The sequence below is a fragment of the Sus scrofa genome, chromosome 4, assembly GCF_000003025.6.
Source record: "Sus scrofa isolate TJ Tabasco breed Duroc chromosome 4, Sscrofa11.1, whole genome shotgun sequence".
Lineage (NCBI taxonomy): Eukaryota > Metazoa > Chordata > Mammalia > Artiodactyla > Suidae > Sus > Sus scrofa.
Window position 1 is genome coordinate 94,904,054 of NC_010446.5, and position 14,831 is coordinate 94,918,884.

Here is a 14,831-nt window from a genome sequence, read left to right on the forward strand (position 1 = left end):
TTCAATTTGCTAAATTTTTATTTAGGATTTTGTTTTTTCTTGCTATTTAGGGTGGCACTTTTGGCATATGGAAATTCCCAGGCTAGGGGTCAAATCGAAGCTACAGCTGCCGCCTACACCACAGCCACAGCAACGCAGGATCTTGCATCCACTGAGCGAGGCCAGGGATCGAACCACATCCTCATGGATGCTAGTCGGGCTTGTTACCGCTGAGCCACAACAGGAACTTCCTGATTTAGGACTTTTATATCTACATTTATGAGGATTTTTGGTCTCTGTTTTCTTTTCTCATAATGTCTTTGTCTTATTTTGGAATCATGGTAATTCTAGCCTTATAGAATGAATTGGGACTATTTCCTCCTTCGGTTTTCTGGAAGAATTTGCATAAAATTGGTTTCCTTCTTAAATACTTGGTACAACTTGCCAGTCAAGCCATGTGGGGCTGGAGTTTCTTTGTTCCCACAAAGGTTTTAAAATATAAATTCAATTTCCTTAATAGATGTAGGATTATTCACATTATCTGTTTCTTTTTGTGTGAACTTTGGTAGTTTGTGTCTTTCAAAGAATTTGTCCATTTCATCTAAGTTATCAAATGTATTGGCATAGAGCCGTGTACTCTATTTCCTTATTATCTTTTTGATATCTAAGATTATGAAAATTTGTTACCTTCTCATTCTTGATATTGATGAATTTTTATCTTCCCTCTTTTTCCCTGATTGGTCTGGTTAGAGATTCATACATTAAAAAAAATGTTTACCAGCTACTAAAGGATGTGATAAAGGATTCAAATGAATAGCCTGATGCAGAGATAACTAGGGTGAGGTCTCAGAAGGTCATGATCACAGGAGTTTCTGTCCCCACGGAGTTGAGAAGCATTATTCTACCATCATGCGGATGTGTTCACCAACCTGGAAGCTCCTGGAACCCCGTACTATTGGGATTTTATGGAGGCTTCTGCATGTAGGCATGATTGATTTTAATTAACTGCATTTCTAGCTCTTCTTCCCTTTCTGGAGAATCAGGAGCAGGGCTGAAAATTCTAAGCTTCTAATCATCCCTTGATCTTTCTGGTGACCTGCCTTTATCCTGGAGCCAGAGATTCATCAATTTTATTCATCTTCTCAAAGATACAGCTGTGGGTTTGAAGGTGTTTTTCCTAATGTTTTTATGATTTCTATTTCATTGATTTCCACTCTGATGGTCCTTTCTTTTATTTCCTTAGGTTTGATCTTTCTCTTCTTTTCCTAATTCCTTTTTTCTTTTTTTTTTCTTTTTAGGGCCGCACCTGCGGCACATGAAGTTTCCCAGGCTAGGGGTCTGATCAGAGCTACAGCTGCCAGCCACAGCCACAGACACAGCAACACCAGATCTGAGCTGTGTCTATGATCTACACCACAGGTCATGGCAACATGGGATCCTTAACCCACTGAGTGAGGCCAGGGATTGAACCCGAGTCCTCATGGATGCTAGTTGGGTTTGTTAACCACTGAGCCACGGCAGGAACTCCATGTGTATTTTCTTTTCACCAAAAATACTTTCTTTCTTTCTTTTTCTTGCTTTTTAGGGCCACTACTGCAGCATTTGGAAGTTCCCAGGCTAGGGGTCAAATTGGAGCTGCTGCTGCCAGCCCACACCACTGGGGATGTGCTGATGCCAGCCCCTGCAACTGGGGATCCGAGCTGCATCTGTGGCTACACCACAGCTCACAGCAGTGCCAGATCCTTGATCCACTGAAGGAGGCCAGGGATCAAACCCACATGCTCATGGATACTAGTTGGGTTTGTTACCACTGAACCACAACAGGAACTCCCAAAAATACTTTCTATTGTCTTTTTTGATTTCTTCTTTGACTCATGCGTTATTTGGGGGTATGTTATTTACTTTCCAAATGTACAAGGATTTTGCTGAGCTCTTGTAGTTTTGATTTCTAATTTAGTTCCATCGTAATCAGATAATATTTTTTATATGACAGATTCTTTGAGACTTGTTTTATGACTCTGGATATAGTTTGTCTTGGCAAATGTGCCATGTGCACTTGAAAATAATGTGTATTCTGCTGTTGTTGGGTGGAGGGGGTCTATAAATGTCACTTTGATTGATTGTGTTGTTTATGGCATCTCTATCCTAACTGATTTTTTGTTTGTTTGTTTGTTTGTCCCCTTTATTCTTTGTCCCATTTTTCCTTTTTTCTGCCTACTTTGGGATTTTAAATATTTAAGATAGTTCTATTTAATTTAAATTTTTTTTTTTTGCTTATCCACATGGTTACAATTTTGATGCTTTTCATCCTTTATGTAGATCTCTCTCTCTGTCTCTCTTTTTTTGCTTTTCAGGGCCGTACACTCTGCAGTCATATGGAGGTTCCCAAGTTGGAGCTACAGCTGCCGGCCTACACCATAGCCACAGCAACGCCAGATCCAAGCCGTGTCTGTGACCTACACCACAGCTCATGGCAACGCCAGATCCTTAACCCACTAAGCAAGGCCAGGGATTGAACCTGCAACCTCATGGTTCCTAGTTGGATTCGTTTCCACTGTGCCACGACGGGAACTCCTCTCCCTCTCTCTCCCTAATATAAGTATCATTTTCCTTCTGCCTGAAGAACTTCCTTTAACATACATAACTATAGTTCAGGTCTCCTGGTGATGAAATTTTTTAGGTCTTGTATATCTGAAAAAGTCTTTGTTTTATTTTCATTTTTGTAAGATATTTATAGAATTCATAGTCTGCCGTGCTTTTCTTTAAGTACTTTAAAGCTGTTTTTCCATAATTCTCTGGCTTGAATTGTTTTTGATAGGAAGTCTGATATCATGCTTATCTTTTTTCCTCTTGTTTTGGCCCTGCCCACAGCATGTGGAAGTTCCTAGGCCAGGGATTGAGTTCGTGCTGCCACTGTAACCAGAGCCACGGCAGTGACAATGCTGGATCTTTAACCCACTGAGCCGTGAGGGAACTGCTATCTTTTTTCTTCTGTATGTGGAGTCTCTGGTTGCTTTTAAGAGTCTCTTTAGCACTTGTTTTGAGCCATTTGGTTATTATGTACCCTACTGTAGTTTTCTTCATGTTTCTTGTACTTGCCATTCATTGAGACTCTTGGTTCTATTAGTCTACAATTTTCATAAAATGCTGAATATTTTTGGCCATTATTTCTTCACATATCTTTTCTGTTCTCCTTCTTCTCTTTTTTTTTTTCCTGAGACTCAAATTACACATGTGTTAGGCCAATTAAAATTATCCCATAGCTTACTAATGCTCCGAGAAAAGTCTATTGGCTGCGCTAACAGCAGATTAGACATTGCTGAAGAACGTACTGGTGCACCTGAAGACAGAGAAATAGAAACACCCAAAATGAAACACAGAAAAAAGACTGAAAAAAAAATGAAGCCAACTACATTTTGACTGCAACTTCTTGAAAGACCATGAGCCAGAACCAGACAGCTATGCTGCACTCCAATTCCTAACGCAGAGAAGCTTTGAGATTATAAATGTTTGTTGTTTAAACCACCAAGTTTGGGGGGTCATTTGCTATGCAGCAATAAATAACTAATCCATCCTCTTTGCATTTTTCTCTAGCTTCTCTGTGTGTAAGTCTCTCCTTTTTGTGACCAGGTTCTAAGAAGAGAGTCACTAATGTATTATCAGCTCAACTTTCCTAACTTTCATTTGTCCCTGTCCAACTCCAATCAAGTTACCATCACTCTCCCTTCCATCAACCCCATTGACAGCTCTCACTACTGTCATCTGTGAACTCCTGTGGTCAGGAGCATTTTACAGCCCTCTGTCTAGACAGCATCTCTAGTATCTGGATGCTGTTGTCAATCCTTTTCTTTCTCTGGCTCTTTGTGCTCTCCTCTCTCATACCTACTTATTTTTAGCCATGTCTCTGGGTCTCTGATGTGGGTTTCTCCTCCTTGACCTGTCCTATAGTTATTGTTTCCCAGGATCTTGTTCTTTCCCCTCCAAATTCTCAGTCTACGTAGTTCATACACTTTCTCCTAAGGACATCTCACCCACATACGTAGCTTCAACCACAACCTCTGGGCTGTTACAGTCTTGTCTGTGGCTCTCCTGACCAGTGTCATGGCTTCTATTCTTTCCCTCTGTGTCAGTGATGATAATTTTGGCTCAAAATAACAGAAAACCCAATCCAAGTGGGCTTCAGCAGAAGGGGTCACATTTTAACACGGTCATATATATGAGTCATATGCTAAGACTAGAAGGAGGCAGCTCTAGAGTTGGTTGAGTCAACAACTCAGTGATGCTACCAAGCACCTAGCCTCCTTTCATCTTTATGCTCTGCTGCCATCCTCATGAGTTCTCTTCAAGCTAACTCCCTTTGTGGTCCTAGGACAGCTTCCATAGGTTCAGGTATCACACACAGACTTAACAATGTCCAGCATCAAGGAAAACTTTTTCAGGAGCCTCTTTCAGACTCCCCTTCTCATTCTGTTGGCCACCCCTTGCCCACGCCTCAACCAGTCACTGTTAAGGGAAATGGGATCACCATGGTAGCATTAGACCAAATAGGATTCAATCCCCAGGACTGGAGATGTGGCTCTCCTTCTCTGAGATATATGGCCACATGGGAGATAAAGTACCTGAACAAATCTTGGGTTCTGTTTTAAGGAGAAAGAGGGACAGTGGCTGTTGGGGAGATGGCCATGTCTGTTTTCCTCTGTCTGACTCTGCCTCCCAAGGTAGTCAGACCTCTGACTGTGTCAGTGCTCTGATTAAACACTCCAAAGACTACATAATAACTTCTGACTAAATTCCAAGTGCCTAGCATGATACTGCAGGTTTCCACAGCCTGGTCTTTATCTGCTTCTTCAGCCTTATCTCCCAAGACCCCAGCCTTGCATCAACAGCTATTATCCTTTAGTGTTCAGACCAGACATCATTGTCCTCAGGAAATTGCCTGGATCTTGCAGATGATCCAAGAAACTTGCTGTGGGTCCTTATAGCACCTGCATATTTCTTTCTTTCTTTCTTTTTTTTTTTTTTTTTTTTTGTCTTTTTAGAGCCGCACCCATGGCATATGGAGGTTCCCAGGCTAGGGGTCTAATTGAAGCTGTTGCTGCCGGCCTACGCCACAGCCAGAGCAACACCAGATCGGAGCTGCGTCTGCAACCTACACCACAGCTCACAGCAACACCAGATCCTTAATCCACTGAGCAAGGCCAGGGATTGAACCTGCAACCTCCTGGTTCCTAGTTGGATTCGTTTCTGCTGTGCCACAAGGGGAACTCCATTCTTTCTTAATGCTCTCTGATATTGACATTTCTGAGCACCAACCTTTCATTCCAAGTGCTTGATAAATCTTTGGTGCCCTGAACTTCACACCTACTGGCCTCTCTCTCTCCTGAGTTGCAGGCCCGTTTAACCTGGGCATTTGGTTTGGCCCACAGACACCTGAATTTCAGCATGTCGAATGAGTAGTGTACCGTCGTCTTGCCCTGATCTCTTCTTCCTCCTGCATTCCTTATCTTGGAGAATGTGCCTTCAGTGAGCTGCTCAAGACAGGAATTTGGGACTGACCCTCTCTCTCTTTTTATTTATTAATTTATTAATTTATTAATTATTTTACAGCTGCACCTGGGGCATATGGAGGTTCCCAGGCTAGGAGTCTAATCAGAACTGCAGCTGCCAGTCTGTGCCACAGCCGCAGCAATGCTGGAGCTGAGGATCCAAGCCATGTCTTTGACCTATACCACAGCTTATGGCAATGCCAGATCCCGAGTGGGGCCAGGGATCGAACCTGCATCCTCATGGATACTAGTCAGATTCATTTCTGCTGAGCCATGATTGGACACTCCCAACCCTCTCTCTCTCTCTTCATCTGTCTTGTCACAAAACCCTGTCAAGCCTAGCTTTATTTATTTATTTATTTATTTATTTATTTATTTTAACCCTATCTTTAAGTGCCTCTCTTAATTTCCTACGTTCTTCTCTTTCTCTTCTCACTGCCTTAGTCTAGGCCCTTATCAGCACCCTGGATTACTACAGAAGCCTCCAAATTATCTTCTTGCCTCCAGCCTTGATCCTGTGCTATCCTGTCTTCATACTGTAGTCAGAATGTGCTTTTTAATAAGGTCACTCTCCTGCCTAAGTCCTTGGATGCTCTCCATTCCCTTATCAAACTACATTCTTGGTTGTAAAACCCTTCGAATCGGTCTCCTATTTAATTCTTTAGCCATCTCTCAAAGTACTCTTCCACTCATGCGACCCCAAGCTATCAGGGTTTATTTTCACTTTCTCCAAAGTGATTCCCCCAAGCTTTTTCTCTGCCCAAAGTGAGCATCTCCTCACTTCTGCCCCTGGTTGGCTCAGGAATCCTCATCCTTGAGGACTCAGCTCCAGCTTTACCATTCCTAGGAAATATCCCCCAGCCCCATCCATTTTCCAGGGTTGATCCAGGTGCCTCTTCTGCCCTCCATGGTCACAACCCCTATTATAATTGTCACTTCACAGTGTTTTGGAGAAACGTCTGTGCTCCAGGCCCTCAGTTACCTGAAGCTCACTCCTTGGAGTTTCTGTTTTAGCGGGATTTGGGGTGGGGGACACCAACATGTACCATTTGGTTACAGTTGAGCCAGTGCCAGGGAAGAAAGGTACAGGGTATTAATGGAGCAAATAACAGAGGACCTGCTTTAACCTGAGGATCAAAGATGGTTTCCCGGAGGAAGTGATGCTTATATGCCAACTCTAGGGACTGGCGAGGAGTTTGTGGCCAGGGAGAGAAGATGATGGGCGGAGGTGTTGGTGGCATTCCAGGCAGAGAATGGTGAGTGGTGAGGTCAACTGGCTCTTTGAGGAGCTGGAGGGAGCCAGTGGGGGTGGGTGTGCGCAAGTGGGGGTGGGGGAGGTAGAGGATGATGTTGGGGGTCAGGTGGGAGAGTGAGGTCAGAGGAGAGGGGGCTTTGGCTTCTACCCTGAGGGCTCTGGGAAGCCATTATGGGGTTTTCAGCCGAGGAGCAGCTATAGGATCAGATTTGCATTTTCAGAAGATTTCTCTGCTGCCATGTGGAGGATGGGTTCGTGGGTTGGAGAGATGGCAGCTGGACCAGTTAGGAGGTGTTAAGGTCATGACTTGGACTCGCAAGGTGGAGAGAAAAGGAGGAGGGTGTTGCAAGCTGTTTATGAGGCTGGACCAGCAGGGTCAGGAGAAGCAGGTGTCTGGGATCGTTCCCATCACCAATGTGAGGAGGGGGTGATGGGGCTTTCTCTGCCTGAGATGGGGACACGGGACAAAGGGATGGTTTTGGAGGCTCAAATCGAGAGCCTATTTGGGCAGTTCCCGTCGTGGCTCAGCGGTTAACGAACCCAACCAGGATCCATGAGGATGCAGGTTCCATCCCTGGCCTCACTCAGTGGGTTAAGGATCTGGCGTGGCTGTGGCTGGGGCGTAGGCCGGCAGCTGTAGTTCCAATTGGACCCCTAGGCTGGGAACCTCCATATGCCAGGGGTGCGGCCCTAAAAAGCAAAAAACAAAAAAAACAGCAAGAGCCTATTTGGGACATAAGGGCGAGCTCCTCAAGGATGGACACACCCATTATCACAGTAGCTTTTTGGGTATTGGGCCCAGTGGGCGAGGGTGGGGATGGGGGGTGGGGAGGGGGCGGGGTGTGTGTGCTGAGAGCTGTTTGTGGAGTGAAGGACAGACAGATGCTCTCAGGCCTGCTTACCTGCTTTGCTGTTTGAACAGCCAGCACACAAGCGCTGCTCCTTGGATGACAGGGAAAGCCCTGTTATATTCTTTCTCACCCAGCGGGTTATCTGTCCAAACAGCCTGTTCTGGCGGTTACCCCAGATGAGAGCTGAGAGGCACACACATGGGTAGGAGGGGGAGGCAGGAGGTGTGGGTGTGAGAGACTCGCGAGGGACACTGGGAGTTAGGGGAGCTTTGTACTCAGCATCTCATCACTGTCTGTTCCCTTTACTGCTCAGCTGGGGACAGGGTCTGGCTGCTGCAGGGCAGCACTGCAGTCCAAGGACTTGAAACACTCCCCCTCCACTAACACATACCATTCCCAGATTTCCCCAGAGGCTTGTTTTGCAGTCAAGGAGTATAACATAGAGAAGGCGGAGATGCCAGCAAGGCATCTGAGCCTGGTTCATCCATCCCCCAGCCAGGCGCCATCCATTCATTCACCTGCTGTGTGCCGGGCCCTGCGCTGGGCTCTGGGTGTTTCATGGCAACCGGACAGGTCTGGTCCTGGTTCCTGGAGCTCATGCACTTCACAGGCATCCATATACCAGTGGTGCCATCATCACCACAGCCACCTTCAGGGTCAGCTAGCAGGTTCCAGAACACATTATCTTCGCTTGCATCTAAGCTGGCCGAGACAGCATTTCTGGGGTCCACAGATGATGCTCCTATTGGAAGGTTTATCTCCAACCACGCTACATACTTGCTGGAGGTTCAGAACAATGATGCTTAATGGCCAGAAACTGACAAGTTCCAAAAAATAATGAGCAAACTATAGACATAAAATGGGAGAGCATGACATTATCTAATAAAAACGCCATGTAAGTGGGATTATACTAATGTGTTAGAGAGATGGGATTTAATGTATCTGTGGGATTTCCTTCAACAGAACATAAAAAATCAGGGAGTTCCCTTGTGGCACAGCAGGTTAAGGATCTGGCATTGTGACTTCTGTGGCTCCGGTCACTGCTGTGGCATGGGTTTGATCCCTGGCCTGGGAACTTCCACATGCCACAGGCATGCCCCCCCCCCCCAAAAATCAGGTACATATGATTTAAAACTGCTCTAAACCCAGTATATGCCATAATCTCAATTTTGTATGGAAAACACAATGCATATCAACAGACTGGAATATGCCAAACATTAACAATACCTGATTTGTTTCTTTTTTTTATTTCTTAAAGTTTTATTGAGGTATAGTTGATTTACAACGTTGTGATCATTTCTGCTGTACAAATACAGTGATTCACTTATGCATGTACACACATCCATTCCCCCTTTTTTTTTTTTTTTTGGTCTTTTTGCCTTTTCTGGGACTGCTCCTGCGGCATATGGAGGTTCCCAGGCTAGGGGTCCAATCGGAGCTGTAGTCTCCCGCCTATGCCAGAGCCACAACAATGCGAGATCTTGAGCCCCGTCTGGGACCTACACCACAGCTCATGGCAACGCTGGATTCTTAACCTACTGAGCAAGGCCAGGGATCGAACCCGCAACCTCATGGTTCCTAGTCGGATTTGTTAACCATCGAGCCACGACAGGAACTCCGCACATCCATCTTTTTCAGACTCTTTTCCCATATAGATGATCCCAGAATGTTGAGTAGAGTTCCCCGTGTTATATGGCAGGTCCCCGTTGGCCAGACATTCCATGTGCCACAGCTCGCACATGCCAATCCCAACCCCCGAATCCATTCCCCCACCCCCACCCTCTGTCCCCTTTGGTAACCGTAGTTTAACAATACCTGATTTAGTCGAGAGTTTATGCATGATTTTTCTCCTTCTTTATTGTCTTCTATTCTTTCCAGACTTTTTGTGATGAGCAAGCTTTTCCGATGAACATTCAGAAACATAAATAAGTTAAAACACTGGACCCCTCCGATGGCTTCACATTGGCATAGATCAGAAGAGTCCTTCGAGGGATGGAAGAAGAGCTTGGCGATCATCAGATTCTCTCGTCCACATGTGTAAAAAAACATACAGTGATATTCAAGCGCTGGACTAGGTGGGTGTTAAGCGCTCTTGGCTCTGAAGTTCTGGGATTCCACTTAATTCCACACAAGTTGAGAAGCTCACAATCTAGTTAGGGGAGCAGATTGGTTTATTGTTCATGCATTAACCCAACAAATGCTTATGGAGTTCCTGCTATGTTCCTGGCATTGTCTCAGATGCTGGGGAACATAAACACATCATTACGGTGCTATGTGAGAAGTACTTCGGGAGAGTTCCCTTACAATGTGTTAGGGGCACACAGCAGACGAAGCAGCTAATCCTGTTTGCAGGTGTAGGGGGTCACGGAAGGGGTCAGAAAGAAGGCTCATTTGAATAGGGCCTTGAGGGATGAATAAGAGTTCGCTTGGAGTTCCCTGGTGGCTCAGTGGATCTGGTATCCCTGCTGTGGCTTGAGTCACTGCTATGGCATGGTTTTGATCCCTGGAACTTCCACATGCTGTGGGTACAGCCAAAAAAAAAATGGGGTTCTCTAGGCAGCAAATAGAGGGAAATAGAGCTTATGCTAAATTGGGAATTATTTCTGGAGAGGCCTACATGTGCTATGAGGGAAGATGGAATAAACAGGTTTTTTTTTTTTTTTTTTTTTTTAATAAACTCTTGTCCTCATCCCAGCCACAAAAATCAGAATAAGAAGTGAGTTCAAATGTTTAAACTCACAAAGTTAGAACAACTCTTTTGAGTCCTGGCTGTTTCTTCTTCCATCTTCAACTAAGAGTCAGGAGTGTTCAAGGCCTCTTTGAATAATGACCCCCTTGACCCATCAGTACAGCCTGGTCCAGGAACTGGAAACACCTGGATCCTGCTGGGCTGGAAACACAGTGTGTGACCCCCGGATTTCTGTGCAGAAAGCAAGGACGGCTACAGAAGAGGACCGAGGGCTGGAAATCCCAGCTGGTAAACAAGAATCCTTGAAAAAATCATGGTTGGGCATCTCCTGTCCGTCTCTTGCTCATCTTTCTTCCCTCCTTTGCCTCGTTTCTTCTTCTTTCCCTCCCCTTTGCCCCATCCTCCTTTTTTCTTTCTTTTCCTTCTCTTTTTTGTCACTTGGGCTCACTCTCTGCCTCCTTCTGTTCCTCAAGTGTTTTTGTCTCTCTTGCTTTGCCTGTTTCCTTTCCCATCCCTCGTCTGTCTTGTGGTCACCCTCTTGGTTTTCACCATTGAAGGGAGCCCCAGCCCACCCTGGATGGGATTTGGGGAGAGCAGAGTAGGTGGGATGCTCTGAGCTTCTTTGGCCTCTCTTGACAAGCATCTCTTTGTAAGGAGTCTGAATTTATAGCATGATGATATCAAGGGCTCTTTCGTTCTGGCTCTGATGGATCCCCACTTGAGCAGAAACATTTCCAGACAGATAATCATCAGGCTTCCTACAGGAAATTAAAGACCCTGGTTCTGTGTGGCCCGTTCGGTTTCATGAAAGGCTTTGCTCCCTGGTATGTGATAGAAGACATCTGTGATAAGCTTTCTTTCCCAAATCTCTCTAATGAAGGCTGTCAAGTGTGTCTTCTAGATAAGCGAGCTCACAGTAAGGCCAGCAGTTTCTCCTTTTGGTGCAAGTCGGTGCTTCACCCCTTCTCATCTGAGTTACACAAGGACCCCGAGCTGGCACATGCCTTCAGGGTCCACACGGGGGGCAAGAACCCTTCTAAAGCGGTACATTTGGACCTCTGGCTGGCTTGGCAGAGGCAGCCCTCACCTCACGTCTTTCTTGAATCCCCGCTTTGTCCACACTCCCTCTGATCAGTGTGCAGCCCCAAACTAGACAACGTGGTAATCCCACTTCCATGGAATTTGCCAGTGATGGATTAGCTTAGGTCTGAGCACATAACCCATTTTTGACCAGTGAGCTGTGGAGGAGAGTCTAGGGACTTCTGGACAGTTTTCCTCATTATTAAAATGAGATCCAAGACAGGGGTGCTTCCCTTGATTGTCTCTGGACTCTGAAGGGTGATAGTGGGATTCCCGGAGACACTGCAGCCATCTTGCGACCATAAGGGAGTGGCCAACATGCTGGAGCTGGTGGAGGAGAAGGTTGGAAAGAACTTATGTTCATGGTGACACGTGCCGTCACATTAATGGCCTCTGAAACTGTCCTACCTCTGGGGTTAGTGTGTGGGGCGTCCTTGTTTTTAAACTCTCTTGAGTCGGGGTTTCTTACGTGGCAGCAGCAAATATCAGAGCAAACACAGACTGGGAGGTCCAAGATGGGCCCACCATGTTTTATAAGGGACGTGTGAGTTCCCTGAGACAGGGGTCGGGTGGGGAAACGAGCCTTGGGATCAGATGGCTCTGTGCTGGAGCACCAGCTTTGTTGTTCTTGGCTGTGAGAAGTCATGGGTAAATCACTTAACCTCTCCGAACTGACATTCCTTGGCTCAAAAGGAGTATTGAGTACCACGCAGATGCTCAATAATTCAGTTTTCTTCCCCCTAGATATGTCTCTCTTCAGCTATTTTTAAAGGGACGAAGAGATACCAGGTGCAGAGAGTCATTTAATGACATTTCAGGGCTGGGGAGAGTTTTTTTTTATACAGGGACCATTCTGAGTCCTTGATCCACAGTTGCTCCAAGTACAAATCACGTCTCTAATGCCAGCAACAGCGTTGAGGGGGAGGCAAAGACACCCAATTCTCAATTCTCCATGGTGATGAGGGACATGGATAATTGAAAACAGCAGATAATCCCCGAACCTGCTTTGAGTCACTGACTTCCACCGCCTCCCCCACCATCACTTTTCTGGTGCAGTTAACAAACTGCCACATGGACGCGCATCTCTCCTCTTCTCTTTTCTGGTGCATCACTCGGCAAAGCTGCTCCAAAGCGGCCAAGGCCAGGGCGATGGAGAAGAAGCAAGGGGCTGACGCCACCTCTGTAGCCAAGAACATCCTGGAAGCTGCATGACAGAGCCTGGCCTTGGAGGTGGGCCTTGTCTACTCCTTGGGCTTTGACTTCGGTTTGTCCAAGATCTTTAGAAGGTCCAAGACAAGGAGGCACAGGAATCCTCCAGGTGGAATGACCCCAGGGATGCAGGGTTCTTGCCTCAGATGGGCCCTGCCCAGGCCATTTGAGGCCCATCTAACTTCCATGTGTGGTCAGAGCACCTCCCCTTATGCCACACATTCCTTGGAACCAAGGATGACTGCCCGTGTCCCTCTCCTGAGCAATGGCATGAACTAAAAGGATTTGTATGCATTGAATTTAGAGCTTTTGGATTTTTTTTTTTTTTTTTTTTGGTCTTTTTAGGTCTGCACTGTTGGCATATGGAAGTTCCTGGGCTAGGGGTCAAATCCGAGCTGCAGCTGCCGGCCTACACCACAACCACAGCACTACTGGACCCTTAAACCACTGAACCAGGCCAGGGATTGAACCCGCAACCTCATGGTTCCTAGTCGGATTCATTTCTGCTGCGCCACGACGGGAACACCTGCTTTTGGATTCTTGACCCAGGTAGCAGAGACCCTCTTATTTACCAAAGGCCCCTTTCAGTCACTGAAACGCTTCCCAACAAGGATGGAAATTGAGGTGAGAAGGAAACGAACACGTATGGCACCCCTGCCACGTGCTGGTACTGTGCTAAGCATGTCACAGCTATTACCTTGTGGGGAGACCAGATCTTTCCAGTTAGAACTTGTCCAACTCGAAGTAGGAGATGCGGTCTGTTTGCTTGTCACTGGCAATCTATTCTGGAAAATTCCAGCCTTAGTACCAATAACACACAAATCAATTTCCTCCCGTCTCGGACCCGGAATTCCAGTCTCTCAGGATCTCCTGCTCTCTTGTCCTTTCTCTCTACACTGGAAGTTCCATGGGGCAGGATCTGTGGGTCTGAGAGATCTCAACAAGCTGAAACCTTTCCGTTGGGCAAGTGGGAGCTGCTGGCCTTCTTGGCCTTTATTGAAAGATGTGGAAGAATCCCCCCTCCTACCCAATCCATCAAGGCAAGACTCACAGGGCAGGAAGCAGCTATGATAAGATCCCGGGGCCTGCCAGGGCAGGCTCTCAGCTCCTTTTCTCTTCTTTCCCCTCTCTGGCCCTCCTGGCTGCTTCAGAATCTTCTCTAATGGAAGTGACGCGTAGGAAGCTGCTGGCCTTTCTCACCCTCTGGGGCTCACGTTTGCCAGGTCCTGGAGCCCCCAGGAGGCTTAATCACTAGGTCTGCAGGAGGAAAAAGGCATTGTACTAAGAAAGAGGATTAGTGCTCGCCAGGCCTCCCATGACGGGCCACAGAGATTGCCAGAACTTGTCAGAAATTCACTTCTGGGAACACAGTTTCAGAGACAATCAGAGGTGGCAAGGTTTCCTAAATTGTGGGAAAAACTCCCCAGTTAGAATAATGGCTTATTTTTGGCATGTGTGCTTTCTGAGATGTATGGTCTCATCTCAGTCCCATTCTGAGTGTGACTTTCAAACAGCAGATGGAAAAATGGCCAGGATGAGGGCACTGGGGTTTTGGAGTCTGAAAGTCAGTTATTTTAATCTTGGGCGAGTCCCCTAGACCTCTCAGTTTCTCTTTGTAAATGGGGACAACAGGAACCAACTGGCAGAGGGTCGAAGGGTCGGTGAGAAGTGGCTGCATGTTGCCTGGGGCTTGGTAGATGCCCCCAAAAGTGTTGGTTGAATCTATTCTTTCTTTTTCTTTCTTTCCTTCTTTCCTTCTTTCCTTCTTTCCTTCTTTCCTTCTTTCTTTCTTTCTTTCTTTCTTTCTTTCTTTCTTTCTTTCTTTCTTTCTTTCTTTCTTTCTTTTTCTTTCTTTCTTTCTTTCTATTCCTTCCTTCCTTTCCTCCTTCCTTCCTTTCTCTCTCTCTTTCTTTCATTGCTTTTTAGAGCTGCACCTGTGGCATATGGAGTTTCCCAGGCTAGGGGTCTAATCAGGGCTGCAGCTGCCTGCCTACACCACAGCTACAGCAACTCGGGATCCAAGCCATGTCTGCGACCTACACCACAGCTCTCGGCAACGCGGGGTCCTTAACCCACCGAGCGGGGCGAGGGATTGAACCCGTATCCTCATGGATACCAGTCGGGTTCTTAACCCGCTGAGCCACAATGGGAACTCCTGGTTGACTCTATTTCTGATCTGTGGGCCAGGCCTGGTATTGGGGCAATGGAAAGAGTGTCCTTGA

General features: G+C 46.4%; 2 protein-coding genes across 3 annotated transcripts in view; both read left to right on the forward strand.

Annotated features, from left to right (window-relative positions):
* The window catches only part of PMVK (phosphomevalonate kinase), a 52,244-nt gene extending 42,554 nt beyond the window's left edge, over positions 1–9,690 (forward strand). Inside the window, exon 5 of the mRNA XM_013996999.2 lies at positions 9,510–9,690. Within this exon, the coding sequence (XP_013852453.1) occupies positions 9,510–9,520 (11 nt within the window). The 3' untranslated portion in view covers positions 9,521–9,690. The remainder of the gene's footprint in view (positions 1–9,509) is intronic.
* Positions 9,578–14,831, forward strand: part of KCNN3 (potassium calcium-activated channel subfamily N member 3) — a 199,215-nt gene continuing 193,961 nt past the window's right edge. Inside the window, exon 1 of one of the 2 annotated variants that reach the window (XM_021088692.1) lies at positions 9,578–9,706. The gene's annotated coding sequence lies outside the window, so the exon portion shown is untranslated. The remainder of the gene's footprint in view (positions 9,707–14,831) is intronic. The other variant, XM_021088691.1, reaches the window with a different exon arrangement.